General features: G+C 48.2%; 1 protein-coding gene across 1 annotated transcript in view; it reads right to left on the bottom strand.

Moving 5' to 3' along the window:
- Positions 1-4666: 4666 nt before the first annotated feature.
- LOC134662538 (exportin-5) overlaps positions 4667-16184 on the bottom strand; it is a 30257-nt gene continuing 18739 nt past the window's right edge. The window contains exons 15-21 of the mRNA XM_063518797.1: positions 15054-15342; positions 14018-14243; positions 12834-12982; positions 12268-12435; positions 8064-8267; positions 7410-7583; positions 4667-4830 (exon numbers count right to left, since the gene is read on the bottom strand). Coding sequence (XP_063374867.1) covers positions 4669-4830; positions 7410-7583; positions 8064-8267; positions 12268-12435; positions 12834-12982; positions 14018-14243; positions 15054-15342 — 1372 coding nt within the window. The 3' untranslated portion in view covers positions 4667-4668. The remainder of the gene's footprint in view (positions 4831-7409; positions 7584-8063; positions 8268-12267; positions 12436-12833; positions 12983-14017; positions 14244-15053; positions 15343-16184) is intronic.

Here is a 16184-nt window from a genome sequence, read left to right as displayed (position 1 = left end):
GGAGCAACGTGGCTAATTCCGTCCACGAGTGTATATTTCTTTGATTTTCAATCGTAGGAAAAAAAAAACATTTGCTTTTGATTGCCGAAATTAAAAGCAATCGCTGCTTTGTCGATGAAATTATCAATGTTATTCGTTGTTCGAGAAAAACGCTAATGGACGGAATTAGCCACGTTTACCTTAGTTCTGAAGTGTAGTAAAACTTCTGTGCAGTCGACGTCAAAGAAGTTTATTATTCTGCATCTTACATCTTTGTAACAAGGCGCAAGGTGAATTTCCATTCGTTCCCGCCTCGCGGGGACAAATGGGAATACACTCTAAAAAATGTACGTGACGTGTACACAACACAGTCAGAAATGAAGATGACTGATTTTCGTCATTTGCATATGAAGACTTTCTGTATACGCGTCTTCGAAACGGAAACCTGGACTTGCCAGGCCACTGTTTTAGGTACAATTTCTTAGTTTTATTACGTTGCTTTGCAGTTAGAAATAAAAAGAAATGAATCACTTCATAACATAATTTAATTATTAACATATAAATGGTTATTCACATTAGAATGTTTAACATTGCGAGTACAAGTAGGAGCTGAGTACGAGTACGATATGGCTAATATTCACAGCCGGCTACACGATGCAATCGAAAACGTATCAAAATTTAAATTATACATCCATTTCAACAGTCTTTTGTCGCAGGCAGAAGAACCACATTCTGACACCTATCATTACAATATAACCTAAATGTAGGTATTTATATTATGGGACATACGTTCGCATCGACGGCCGGACGCAACTGAGGCGCGCGCAGGCGGCGCGCACGTATTTTCGCAACGGTTGGAGCGAGATGGAAGACAGGGCGTGCTACTCTCGAAAGCAACATTCTCTGCGGTAGTTCTGAATTGCTGCATTTTCTACTACCCACTTCATGCAACCGGCGATTGTGAGCGGGATAGAAGATATGCCATCGCACTCGTGAGAGGCGCGATTTACGTCAAAGGGTAGATTATATTCTGCAGTTCTAAGATACCTATCTTTCTGTTTTTCGTAGGTTTAAGAATAGTATATAAGACGACGATGCATTTCAATAAATGTTCATTATTTAACTGATTATACCGCTGTTTGCACTGCTCCTCCTGCCTGGACTCCCATAATATGAATCGAAGAAACTTCAGAGCATTATATTTAGCTATACTGATACTGATATTTAGAATTAGGAAGACTGAAGTGACAGTATTCTTTTTATTTAAAAATAAGACACGTAAAGAAAAGGCATTTTTAGTCATACAAATCAATAATTTCATAATCTCATGAAAGACACTGTCAATTCACGCTTTCTAAATCTGGATACGAGTTTAGGTTTCATTCTTTGAACATTTTATTTTCTCCGATTTTTTAGTCACCTATTTTAACCCCCTAAAGATATTTTAACCCGCTATATGACGGCACCGCTATCCTAGGAAAACCGATCTTTAGACTCACGGTCCTAGCTATAGTACTTATTCAGTTCAGTGAAATTCAATTTTCAATTGGGTATTTGACTGTATTTAAAATAAATTATTTTACACCATGCATGAAATTTGCACCAGAAGATTAATATAGAAACGTACACAGCAGTTATTTTTAGACACAATTTACATATTAAAATCCGTATAAAACTATAAATAGTAGGTTACTTGATTGTGACGTCTCATGCTAGTGTTATATAAATTCCATAGTAAGAAAATCGTTTTCACAGTTCGAAAAAATAAACCGATTTGACTAGTAGTCAAATACCCTAATGTATTGTTCCATTTTCAAACAACAAAATAAACAAATTTTGGGTTTTTCATTTTATACTTAGAGGTCCCTCTATACACTGCCCCGGCCCATGGCATTTGTACATTGGTTACAGTACAGTTCATTAATCGACTTGGAAACAGTTTATTGAGCACTCTAAGTCTGCCTCATAGTCTAAGTTACATTTAAATAATTGATTCCTTTATTACTGATTGAAATTCATAGTTATATTTATTTACATCAATAATCATCAGAAATTAAAATTACAAACAGGTGACCCTTTTATCACACGTCTAATGCATACATACTTCTGTCTTTTGATTTTACACATAATCAGTATGTTACAATACAGTCATACGTTCAAATGAAGTAAATATGACAAAAAACTGATAAAAGCAACAACAAAAAACATATAAGGGATTTGGACTGTATCGCGGTTTTATATTTTAACGTCATGCATATGTGTCTCCAATCTTTCGCCCGCAGGAAAAGTAAGGATGAACGTTTGACACTTTTGTGCAAAACGATTGGCAAGTGGCATTAAAAATCACAATACACCTTACGTGATCACGATCAGTCACTGTTTAGGAACATCTCTTTTTAGGGTTCCGTACCTCAAAAGTAAAAAACGGAACCCTTATAGAATCACGTGTGCGTCTGTCTGTCTGTCTGTCCGACCATTCCCCCCTTTATCTCCGAAACTACTGTGTCTAAAATATTGAAAAAAAAAATACACAAAATAGTTCTTTACCTATAGATAACACGAAAACCAATTATAAACGTGCAGTCAAGCGTGAGTCGGACTTAATTACTTAGTTTTTGATCCGACCCCTACGGGTTTTTAAGGACATTTCATTCAAGTTCCACATAAAAAAATACATTATTAAAAATTGGGTAATGTACGGAACCCTTGGAACGCGAGTCCGACTCGCACTTGACCGGCTTTTTTTTACAATCAGTCAGTTTACAAGTCCTATGGGCCAACACGGCAACTCACGCGTTATATACTCTTTGTCTTTCATTATACATATTATTATCTCGTCTCATTTTGTGTTACTTAATCTTTATCTTAAGAAGGCCTAACACTAACGGGACGTGATTCGTAATAACTATGTAAAACTGCCTTGTTTTCTACGTGCAATCGTTGCCAACAATCGTTATTTACTATGGCACATAAGCGACGCGACATAATTCGGGGAAATAATTCTATCCTCAAACGTAGGTTCTGTTAAATTTGTATATCACAATCAAAGTATAATAAAATTCATACAATGTGCTCCCATCGTATAGCCGGATTTTTCTAATCAACACCTACCTGCAATTTCAAAATAACTACCGTCCGCTAGCCAGTGAAGTCCTCGGAGATGTACAAACCGTCGGGCCGGCCAACAGTGTTATCACAACGATTTCCGATAGCGTTTCACTCATCTCTTCATAACGCGTCGACGATCACTACAGAAAAAGCTACGAGTATAACATAAGATCCATATCGCGCGGCAAAACCCCGAAAATCGAAATAAACTATGCCGCTCCGGGATACCTATATTATCCGCAAATCAAACTGACGACCAGGGTCGGAGAACCTCTCATTCACACTCACAGTGACGGGTCTCGCGATAGAGATAGCGATACGACCCCGGCCTTCAGTTTGGTTGGCGGAACAGACAAGACATCCTCCAGACTGAGCATAGTAGCGCTACCCCCTCTGTCACTTTATGGGTTATTCCCACTAGTTACCACCAAGTTGTTACCAGTGGTAACTACTGGGAATTTTTTTACCACTGGTAACTACTGGGAAAAAATATTCCCAGTAGTTACCACTAACTCAGTTTAATGGTAACTACTGGGAATTTTTATTCCCAGTAGTTACCACCAAAATTTTGTTTGAGTTAAATTCTAATAAAAACAGTATAAATAGTATATAGTATAAATATAGGGTGATGTTAAATTACCTAATAAAATCACTTGAAAAATAATCTAAATGGATTTTTACATTTATCCTTACATATATTCAAGTTTTTGTACTAGTACCGGTTAAACTGTTCCAATATTTTTGGTCACTTTTAAGGCAGTTTACTAAAACACTAATCGACTTATAATCATTTATTAAATCACTCTATATTTATACTATACTATTTATACCCTTTTTTCATTAGTATTTAACTCTAACAAAATTTTGGTGGTAACTACTGGGAATAAAAATTCCCAGTAGTTACCACTGATAACAACTTGGTGGTAACTAGTGGGAATAACCCCAAATATACGGTAGTTTTACTCCATTTTCGATTCAAAGTGTCTTTGTGTGACGTCCGTGTCTTTGAACGGACCAATCACGGCACGGGACTCGCTCACCTCGTCCCCCGCACCCCAGTATTTTTGGCAGCATCGGTTTCATGAAATAATTGGTCTAAACTCCGTCTAGAGGATTCCTAGTCTATGGCGGCAACTATAAGGCACAGTACAAGAACAGTAGTGAATCTTCATAGAAATGTGCCGCTGACAGCTTGAATGTGTGCGTGCGCGCCGGGCGCCGTGTACGCACGCGCTGCCACGCACACATTCGCATAATATACGGGGGAATACGGTGGCGGCAGTGTGGGCCGTACCGCGACTGTGATCGCGCGCATTCGAGTACGCCCGCATTTGCCTGCTCTTACCGGCCTTAATTTATACCTCATTTATGAATTGATAGAACATTTCATTATATTATATAAATAGAAGCCTAGTGCTACTCATAATACGCAAATAATATTTAACTAAAAATAAAAGTGACAACCCTAAGCGCTAACGCAAGAGTAGGTAAATAACTTGCCGGGCGGCCTTAGATTCACTACTGTTCTTAGTGTACTGTGTATAAGGTTCCCGGACGGGTGCGACACGGCGCACGGCACGGCTAGGTGGGCTCGGGCTGCGGCGCGAACAGGCCGGGCAGGCCGGCGCCGCCCGGCGCGTCCAGCGCGCTGCGCGGCGGCTCGCGGCGCGCGCTGCTCATGTGCGGCAGGTCCAGGATGTACACCTCCTTCTTGAACAGCTGCCCCACGTTGCGACCGATCAGCTGCGACCACAGAATACCACCATTTATTTATACCACTCCACTTGAAGGTGAAACGAACTAGATCCATCACTTATTACTTTTATTAATAGTACATTACTGCAGACGCCGGGAAAGGGCTTGCCGGGTGAGCAGGTATAGACGGCCGACCGTAGGGAGGCCGGATAGTGATACGAAGTCGGCAAGACCTTTTCACGGCTAGGCAGTATAGTGCTTTTCTCAAACATATGCAATGAAATAAAAAAAAATCACCACTCAAAAAAACAAATTATAAATATCAACCACAAATAGCTACACGACAAAAGTTTTTTAATTTTCCTTCCAACCCTGCCATAATGACTTTTTTTTACGGAAGTCGTCCGTATTTCGCGTGTGTAGTGTTCGAATAGACCCTATTAGGGCCATTATACACAACCTGATAATAAGAATCTCAATTTCAATAAATAAAATTAATGCGGATTTTAAATATTGTCTCTGGTCTGGTAAAGTATACAGATTCGTATTCTTAATATCAGTACGTTCGTGTATAACAGGCGTTAACAAGGATATTTTGGTCCGATAACCATTCATTCACTAAAAATACGAGGGGTATTCAAAATATTCTCGGTATGAGAATGAAAACAAACAAGTACGAAAAGTTTGATATTTTTATTTTTCAATATACTCCCCCCCTATGTTCATGCACTTAAAAGATCGATCAATTATTTTTTTTAATCCTGCATAAAAATATTTTTTATCTTTGGTGTAAAAATGCTCCTCCACTGCCGCCTTCAATGCTTTATCATCGGAAAATTTATTTCCACGCAGATCCTTTTTAAGATTGGGGAACAAAAAGAAGTCGCTGGGGGCTAAGTCCGGACTATACGGTGGGTGAGTAACAGTTTCAAACCCACATTCAACAATAGCTGCCTTGGCAATATGAGCAGTATGGACGGGGGCGTTGTCATGCAGAAGCATAACACCTTTGGTTAACTTTCCTCGCCTCTTTTCTTTGATTACATCCTTTAATTGACGTAGAATGTTAGCGTAGTACTGTCCTGTGATATTTACACCTTTTTCTTTATAATCGATCAGTAATACTCCTTCACAATCCCAAAATATCGTGGCCATGACCTTGCCAGCTGAAGGGATGACCTTGAACTTCTTGGGATGAGCTGAACCCTTAATGTGCCACTGCATGGACTCTTGTTTACTCTCTGGGTCATAATGATGAACCCAGGTTTCATCTCCAGTAACTATTCTTTGCAGCACCTCATCAGGATTTTCACCGCACAGGTCAATAAAATCGGAACAACAAGCTACACGCATGTCTTTTTGAAGCCGAGTCAGCATTCGCGGAACCCATCTTGCACTTACTTTTGACATATTAAGATGGTCATGGATAATATCATGTACGGTACCAATAGAGAGATTGGTTACTTGTGCTATAGATTTTACCTTCACTCGACCATCTTCCAATATAAGTTTTTCCACTTTATCAATATTTTCTTGTGAAGTAGCTACTACAGGCCGGCCAGGTCTAGGGTCGTCTTCAACACTCTCCCTTCCACGTTTAAACTCGCTTGACCACTTTTGAATGGTAGATAAAGAAGGAGCAGACTCACGGTAAACACAATCCATTTCCTCTTTTATGGTTTTTTGATTTTTACCCTGTTTTGTCAAGAATTTTATCACGCATCGATGTTCTAATTTAGTTAACATTGTCAATTCCCACATGATGTTCATGTTTGTTCAGCAATTGCAGAAAAACAAAAGAACATCTCGGTTCGAATTATACTTTTTTTTAATGTCAATGAATAAACCTTAGCGGCCAGTAACGAAAGAAATTTTAGAAGAGGTTGTAAGATATCAATACCGAGAATATTTTGAACGCCCCTCGTATAATTCGGCTGTTTAGCCTGTTCATTGACACAGACCCCATTAGAATTAAAAAAAAAAAATTACTTCCCGGCCTAGGCCTTCAATTTCATATGAAATTCCTTTACAGTTCTCTGGAGTTGCTCCGCCCTAAACGTGATACTTCGAAGCCTGATATAACGCCCGGAGCGACGACATTTCATTGCATGTTTGAGAAAAGATCATTTCGCTCCCGACCCTCTGGATCATGTCATGCATGACCCGAGCGGTAGTACTTTTGACAGTAGAAGTGAATTCGAATTCCGAGATGGTGACTGCGATCATTTTCGTCTGTTTTCTTCGAACTTAGGGGGCCGCAGCTCCCTACTATACTTCGTTTTTTTAGCATTAGAAAGAACTTGAAAGAAGGTAAGCGATTTTGACATGTCTTTTAATTGAAAAACACTTTTGAAAAATCAATAACTGTTAATTATGAAAGCAGATGACTATAAAAGATCGTATCAGATTCATAATTGTTACATATTTACCGTAACTTATTTTTAAAATGTGTTTTTCAATTAAAATACACATCAAAACTGTTTACCTTATTTCTAATGCTAAAAAAAACGAACTATATTCAAGCACGCTCCCTATGTGCAGCCGCCATTTTGGAATATAAAGAACATAAATTTAGAAAGGCAGCGATTATTCTGGGCACGGGTTCCTCGAACGACATCGACACTCACCCTAGCCGTGATCTTCTTGAAGAGGTCTCGCTTGGTCTTGTCGATCTTGTTCTGCTTGGCGGTGCCGGGCGCGAGTTTCTCGTCTAGGCGGCGCAGGTCGTGCGCGTCCACGTCGGGGATGGCGCGCAGCACGCCCGCCACGTGCGGGAACCGCGGCCGCAGCGTCTCGTACGCCTGCAGCACACAGATTTTAGGCTGGCGTTTTGGACTGTTGCAGAGTACCGGGTACAAACTGACGGCCTCACTCATTGGGTTTTTGGATGTCATGTGGAAAGTGAAGCTACGACTTGTAAATGACGGAAAAACGCCTACTTTAACAATATTGTCGAATTGTACACCTGTAAAGTTTCGTGGTATAGGCCCCAGCACAGGTTTTCACAGTTTATTTGTTACGAATAAATATGACAGACATTAAGGAAAGTTTTAAAGGAAAAATCTATCTGTAAATTTAAAAAAATCTTTACTTTTTTGTTGTACCTTTTTTCGCAAAAATGTAAAACATAATGTGTAAAAATGCTCCTTATGACCTCAGAAATGCGTGTTTATAATATGTCGGGTTACTCGTTCCCACCCTGTATCTTGTGATATACTGTTATAACGGCAGTCGGAGACGTAGTGCCGGGTGGTGTATGGTGCGGTGCGTGCTTGGTGTACCTGCACGGCGAGCGCCAGCAGCGCGGCCTGGTTGGCGTCGTGCTGGCCGTGCGCGCGCAGCGCCTGCAGCACGGCGGCCAGCGCGCCGCCGGCCTCGGCGTCGCCCACCAGCCCCGCGTCCAGCGCCGCGCGCAGCGCCGGCCACGCCAGCGCCGTGGCGCGCAGCGACGACGTCGAGTCCGGCCAAGTCAGCGCGCGGAGCACCTGGCGTGGTCATAAAACTGATGGTTCATTACATTCCGCAATAAAGCAGAAACAATCTACTTTTTCTCAAAAATGGACGGCAAAGTCGACGTTGCCGGTTAAAAAATAGGTCACGAAGTGCGTAGTTTATGGTCATTCAAAAAATTAAAAAGTTAAAAACATTGCAGTCTCGATTTCGGGACTGCAATGTCGCATACAAATTCCATTATTTAACGAGTTCCAAACTTTTTAAAACTTTAAATGGCCATATCAAATGAAGGCATAGGTCCCTTAAACAGCCAAACAGATGATCAGCACTTATTATTATAAAGCCTATAACAGACTATCGCACCGCACCGCGACCTTGGAGCGTCGCACCCATAAGTGAGAGCGAGAAACAGATATCTCTTTCTCCCTCTCAATTATGGGTGAAACAGATATCTCTTTCTCGCTCTCACTTATGGGTGCGACGCTCCAAGGTCGCGGTGCGGTGCGATAGTCTGTTACAGGCTTAATGTTGGTACCGCGACTATTTAGGTGTCTCAAATAGGTTGGCGTATTTTCAGCAGAAAAATACACTTCTTTTTTTTTAAAGGCAGCAAGCAAATTTTTTTAATGGTTGTATTTTTTTCTGTGAAAATTAGAACGTTGCTTCTGTAAGTTCTGTAAAATATTTCTATTTCTTGCACCATTTTTGAGAAAAGCACTATATATGACTCGGCTGGAAGGCTACTTGCTGGCTTCGGATTCAATTAAACGGACTCCCAAGGTCGTCCGTTTAAAACGAATCCTCAGCCTGCAAGTAGCTACTTCCGAACCTCGACAATAATGTACTATTAAAGCTAAGAAAATGCTCAAGCTTAGTATTGTGCTCCGGTTCGGCACATACAGGCCACAGTACGTACCGTGTGCAGCACGGCGGGCCCGGCGCGGGGGGAGGCCAGCACCATGGCGCCGAGCTCGGACACCTGCTCGGGCGCGCGCTGCGTGCTGGCGGGCGGCGGGCTGTCGTCCTCCATGTCCACTAGTGACACCTGTGCTGTAGTACAGGAGGAGCCACAGTACGTACCGTGTGCAGCACGGCGGGCCCGGCGCGGGGGGAGGCCAGCACCATGGCGCCGAGCTCGGACACCTGCTCGGGCGCGCGCTGCGTGCTGGCGGGCGGCGGGCTGTCGTCCTCCATGTCCACTAGTGACACCTGTGCTGTAGTACAGGAGGAGCCACAGTACGTACCGTGTGCAGCACGGCGGGCCCGGCGCGGGGGGAGGCCAGCACCATGGCGCCGAGCTCGGACACCTGCTCGGGCGCGCGCTGCGTGCTGGCGGGCGGCGGGCTGTCGTCCTCCATGTCCACTAGTGACACCTGTGCTGTAGTACAGGAGGAGCCACAGTACGTACCGTGTGCAGCACGGCGGGCCCGGCGCGGGGGGAGGCCAGCACCATGGCGCCGAGCTCGGACACCTGCTCGGGCGCGCGCTGCGTGCTGGCGGGCGGCGGGCTGTCGTCCTCCATGTCCACTAGTGACACCTGTGCTGTAGTACAGGAGGAGCCACAGTACGTACCGTGTGCAGCACGGCGGGCCCGGCGCGGGGGGAGGCCAGCACCATGGCGCCGAGCTCGGACACCTGCTCGGGCGCGCGCTGCGTGCTGGCGGGCGGCGGGCTGTCGTCCTCCATGTCCACTAGTGACACCTGTGCTGTAGTACAGGAGGAGCCACAGTACGTACCGTGTGCAGCACGGCGGGCCCGGCGCGGGGGGAGGCCAGCACCATGGCGCCGAGCTCGGACACCTGCTCGGGCGCGCGCTGCGTGCTGGCGGGCGGCGGGCTGTCGTCCTCCATGTCCACTAGTGACACCTGTGCTGTAGTACAGGAGGAGCCACAGTACGTACCGTGTGCAGCACGGCGGGCCCGGCGCGGGGGGAGGCCAGCACCATGGCGCCGAGCTCGGACACCTGCTCGGGCGCGCGCTGCGTGCTGGCGGGCGGCGGGCTGTCGTCCTCCATGTCCACTAGTGACACCTGTGCTGTAGTACAGGAGGAGCCACAGTACGTACCGTGTGCAGCACGGCGGGCCCGGCGCGGGGGGAGGCCAGCACCATGGCGCCGAGCTCGGACACCTGCTCGGGCGCGCGCTGCGTGCTGGCGGGCGGCGGGCTGTCGTCCTCCATGTCCACTAGTGACACCTGTGCTGTAGTACAGGAGGAGCCACAGTACGTACCGTGTGCAGCACGGCGGGCCCGGCGCGGGGGGAGGCCAGCACCATGGCGCCGAGCTCGGACACCTGCTCGGGCGCGCGCTGCGTGCTGGCGGGCGGCGGGCTGTCGTCCTCCATGTCCACTAGTGACACCTGTGCTGTAGTACAGGAGGAGCCACAGTACGTACCGTGTGCAGCACGGCGGGCCCGGCGCGGGGGGAGGCCAGCACCATGGCGCCGAGCTCGGACACCTGCTCGGGCGCGCGCTGCGTGCTGGCGGGCGGCGGGCTGTCGTCCTCCATGTCCACTAGTGACACCTGTGCTGTAGTACAGGAGGAGCCACAGTACGTACCGTGTGCAGCACGGCGGGCCCGGCGCGGGGGGAGGCCAGCACCATGGCGCCGAGCTCGGACACCTGCTCGGGCGCGCGCTGCGTGCTGGCGGGCGGCGGGCTGTCGTCCTCCATGTCCACTAGTGACACCTGTGCTGTAGTACAGGAGGAGCCACAGTACGTACCGTGTGCAGCACGGCGGGCCCGGCGCGGGGGGAGGCCAGCACCATGGCGCCGAGCTCGGACACCTGCTCGGGCGCGCGCTGCGTGCTGGCGGGCGGCGGGCTGTCGTCCTCCATGTCCACTAGTGACACCTGTGCTGTAGTACAGGAGGAGCCACAGTACGTACCGTGTGCAGCACGGCGGGCCCGGCGCGGGGGGAGGCCAGCACCATGGCGCCGAGCTCGGACACCTGCTCGGGCGCGCGCTGCGTGCTGGCGGGCGGCGGGCTGTCGTCCTCCATGTCCACTAGTGACACCTGTGCTGTAGTACAGGAGGAGCCACAGTACGTACCGTGTGCAGCACGGCGGGCCCGGCGCGGGGGGAGGCCAGCACCATGGCGCCGAGCTCGGACACCTGCTCGGGCGCGCGCTGCGTGCTGGCGGGCGGCGGGCTGTCGTCCTCCATGTCCACTAGTGACACCTGTGCTGTAGTACAGGAGGAGCCACAGTACGTACCGTGTGCAGCACGGCGGGCCCGGCGCGGGGGGAGGCCAGCACCATGGCGCCGAGCTCGGACACCTGCTCGGGCGCGCGCTGCGTGCTGGCGGGCGGCGGGCTGTCGTCCTCCATGTCCACTAGTGACACCTGTGCTGTAGTACAGGAGGAGCCACAGTACGTACCGTGTGCAGCACGGCGGGCCCGGCGCGGGGGGAGGCCAGCACCATGGCGCCGAGCTCGGACACCTGCTCGGGCGCGCGCTGCGTGCTGGCGGGCGGCGGGCTGTCGTCCTCCATGTCCACTAGTGACACCTGTGCTGTAGTACAGGAGGAGCCACAGTACGTACCGTGTGCAGCACGGCGGGCCCGGCGCGGGGGGAGGCCAGCACCATGGCGCCGAGCTCGGACACCTGCTCGGGCGCGCGCTGCGTGCTGGCGGGCGGCGGGCTGTCGTCCTCCATGTCCACTAGTGACACCTGTGCTGTAGTACAGGAGGAGCCACAGTACGTACCGTGTGCAGCACGGCGGGCCCGGCGCGGGGGGAGGCCAGCACCATGGCGCCGAGCTCGGACACCTGCTCGGGCGCGCGCTGCGTGCTGGCGGGCGGCGGGCTGTCGTCCTCCATGTCCACTAGTGACACCTGTGCTGTAGTACAGGAGGAGCCACAGTACGTACCGTGTGCAGCACGGCGGGCCCGGCGCGGGGGGAGGCCAGCACCATGGCGCCGAGCTCGGACACCTGCTCGGGCGCGCGCTGCGTGCTGGCGGGCGGCGGGCTGTCGTCCTCCATGTCCACTAGTGACACCTGTGCTGTAGTACAGGAGGAGCCACAGTACGTACCGTGTGCAGCACGGCGGGCCCGGCGCGGGGGGAGGCCAGCACCATGGCGCCGAGCTCGGACACCTGCTCGGGCGCGCGCTGCGTGCTGGCGGGCGGCGGGCTGTCGTCCTCCATGTCGCCCGCACCAGACACGGCTTCCGGGCTCACTCCGCCATCCACTAGTGACACCTGTATTACAATGTATTCCACATGTTACGAGGGGGCGTCCACATATTAAGTTAGAAAATTAGAAATTAGATTAGAAATCGTGGACAATTTGCCGCCACCTCTTTCTGTCTGTCGCCGAATGTAGGGCACCGCGGAGCGTTACATCAAAGACTGAGCGAATTTGGTCTTTCCAAGTTTCCACCGCGTTGGGCTCCTGCGTCTTGGCTTATCGCCATCGATTTACCAGTGATTACCAGCTTTTCCCGGTTATCACTGTCTTTCCTAGCAATGTGGCCAAAATACACAAGCACTTTGCCTAAGCAGATAGTAGACAGCCTGGTTGTGATGTCCAGTCTATCAAGGATCGATGCATTAGTGCGTCGCGCTAATACATAATACTAACATATTTGAGTACTGACCTTGAGCACCTCCAGGTGTTCCCTCGTGAGATGCCTGACTAGCATATCCTCTAAGACTTCCTGCGACTCGTTGCTGCCCTCTTCCTCCAGTTTGCCGGACTCGTATAGGGAAGCGATGTATTCCCATCGTTGTGATAAATGTACTAACACTGGAAATATTACAAGTGTATTCCAAAGTTGTTCTTCACAAACTTTCTAGTTTTAGCACAGGGGCTCTAATTGCTGAACTGGTATGTAAATTGTGAGGTTATTTTGATATTTTGGTACTTTCATAGTAAAACCACAGTTAAGCTTTGGATTCCTCCGAAAACGGTGCTGTCATATGACGGCCGTCATATAGCGGCCGCAAAAGACGGCCGTCTTTACGGTGGCGACATGTGGAAAGTACCACGGCGTCATAACACACCGTCATCCACCAAGGTCAAAGCGGCAAATTTGAAAAATGTAGGCGCGATGGGATAACGTCCCATAGAAAATTTGAATTTCGCGCCTTTTCCTACTGACAAGATTTGCTTCATCATCTATAATTTACTTGGAGGATGAAATATCATCAGAAGAGGAAAATAATCGTAGTACAGAATCATTTATTCAAATCTCGTGTCATTTATTCAAAATAGCGTCACCGCTATCTAATAAAACGTTCATGAAACTATCGACACCGTCATGACGGCCGTCATCTTACGTTACGTTGACAATCAACGTAACGTAACGCCGTCTAGGAAACCGCGCCATCTTGTTTACATAGACAACGTTCTAGTGACGTCAGTCAACGCTATATAGCGGCCGTAATATGACGGCACCGTTTTCGAAGGAATCCAAAGCTTTAGACTAGTAACTGTTTAGAAATATTATTTATAAAATGTATTGTAAAAAAAACAAGTTATACGAGTCTAAATACACTATAAGGCGCTATGAAATGAAACGTCGATGATCCTATATCTGAGGGGGCTAAAGAAAGGGCTAAAAAAATTAGAAGCTTCTATTGAAGGGCGGATTTTTTATTTGCCGTCTGTCGTATTTTTCGCTGAGTTTTCAGTTTTCGTAACCCAGAGGTAGATTTTGTAGGACATGTATTCACCGAATTGAAACGAAATCTGTCGAAAACAAAAAGTCGACAACAAATAGCCCTGCTATGATAACGGTTGTTATGATGAACCACTAGTATTATAGTTTGGTGTACGTACTGAACGGGGCGAGGTGGTCGAGCAGCGGCAGCGCCAGCTCGGCGTAGTGCGCGGGCGGGCAGTGCAGCAGCAGCGGCTTGAGCGCGTGCCGCACGATGGGCCGCAGCCAGTGCTCGGGCAGGTGCTGCACGGCCAGCACCGAGCCCAGCAGCGCGCGCGCCAGCCCCGGCGCGCAGAACAGCTCGCGGCCCAGCGTCGTCGCCGCCGCGCCCACCAGGTGGCACACCTGCCGCACACCGTACACGTCATGCCGGAACCACACTTCGCTATGCGTTATTTGTTATGGGCGTTATTCGGCCGCATACGACGAAGTGTGGAGGGTTCATTCGTCTATATTTGCTATATTTGCCCGCATAACGCATAAGCGCGAATAGCAAATACGCCTATCCGTCCACCTGTCGGTTTTTTGACACACTTCAAAGGACACGAATAAGCCGAATATGCGTCTCGACTGCCCACACTTCGTTCACTCATTCACTCGTTTACGCTTTTCAAAGTCAAAACGCACCACATATGTTTGGCACACCGGCACGAAGTGTGGATGCCGTGTTTGTTGTTCGCTCACATAACAAATATTTGAGCGAATATCGCATAACAAATAACGCATAGCGAAGTGTGGTTCCGGCATCACGAATCATCACGAGGAATGGATGAATGGAAAACCACTGGGGTTACCCTTCGGTTGACAGCGCATGCTAGGGGTTTAGGTTAGGCCAATTGTTCACTATGGCGCGAGCTATATAGTTTTTTTTTCAAACCTGAATTCCCAACCACTGGAAGTTGCATGGGACCTAAAAGATTGTTTCTGAATAATATGAATACATTTTACGAAAATGTCACTTACGAAATGACCTTCTTCTAATACTTCTGAAAATGCCGAGAGAGTAATATTTGGCTTGGTAATATTAATATTTCACGACTCTGCTAAAAATTGACAGTATACTCTCGAGCTTTCCGCATTTGATGGAGGTAGTAGTGATGCGTGGGAAAGGCGTTCTCGCGGAATGCTTTGGTTGGGGGTCTCCTGGCGACTCACGTTGTCGTGCAGCGTGTGCACGTAGACCTGCATGCGGTCGTGCGGCTGCGGCGGCGGCGCGTCGCCCTCGGCCAGCCCCAGCAGGTTGCGGCGCTCGGCGGGCGGCGGCTGCAGCGCGCGCGCGTGCGCCGCGTGCAGCGCGCGCGCACCCGGCGCGTGCAGCTCGTGCAGCGCGCACGCCAGCGCCAGCGCGTGCGGGAACAGCGGCAGCACGTGCGCGCCGCACGGGTTGCGCCAGATCGGGTTGCCGCTCGGCGTCGTGCCCGCGCTGAACCCGCCGCGGGACGCTCTGCCAAACCAAACAACCGTTTAATAAGCAATGATGTTATATAATCATACATAGGTTTTACTTGAGGAGCACATAAAATACTTCCATATTTATTTCTGTACCTACGAAGAAATCTGTTATTTTCGATTAATTTTCTCATTCCATGCATCTTTGTCACACTAGTTGTTAAACATAAGGTCGTCTCTTTCTCCTTCGGTGTGCGGGAGCTCGTTAGCACGTGCACACATCTCGCTTGCCCAGGTGCGACTAAAGACAACTTGTACAATTTGTCACATGGTAAGCGCTTCAATTTTCGAACGCCTATAACCTATCTTGAGTTATAAATCATTGTTAATAAGATCATCAGATTTGAGCGTGAATCACATATACGCACTAACATTATATGAACTGAAAAAATAATGGCAGGAGAAAATAGAAAAAAAGTTTTTGTTTTTGGCAAACCCGCAAATTTTTCAGTAATTTCTTACACGACTGCCCAAAAAAAGGAGGGTATTGTTTTGAATATCACTAGTCCAAAGTAATCGGCCGACAATTTAGTGTAAGTTGCAGGAATAAACTGAATGAGAGCAGGAAGGAACCGAATAGTGTAGAAATTATCGTAAGAGACCCATGTTGGGAACATCAGTTGGCGGATATGATGATTACTAGCGACCCGCCCCGGCTTCGCATGGGTAGTTCAACCAATTTAAACAAAACCTTTACAAATTATACACCTAAACCTTCCTCAAGAATCACTCTATTTATAGGTGAACACCGCATGAAAATCCGTTCAGTAGTTTTTGAGTTTATCGCGAACATACAGACAGACAGACGCGGCAGCGGGGCTTTTATAATATGTATTG

The sequence above is a fragment of the Cydia amplana genome, chromosome 3, assembly GCF_948474715.1.
Source record: "Cydia amplana chromosome 3, ilCydAmpl1.1, whole genome shotgun sequence".
NCBI lineage: Eukaryota > Metazoa > Arthropoda > Insecta > Lepidoptera > Tortricidae > Cydia > Cydia amplana.
Note: the sequence above shows the minus strand (reverse complement) of the source record. Positions and strands in the feature narration are given on the sequence as shown.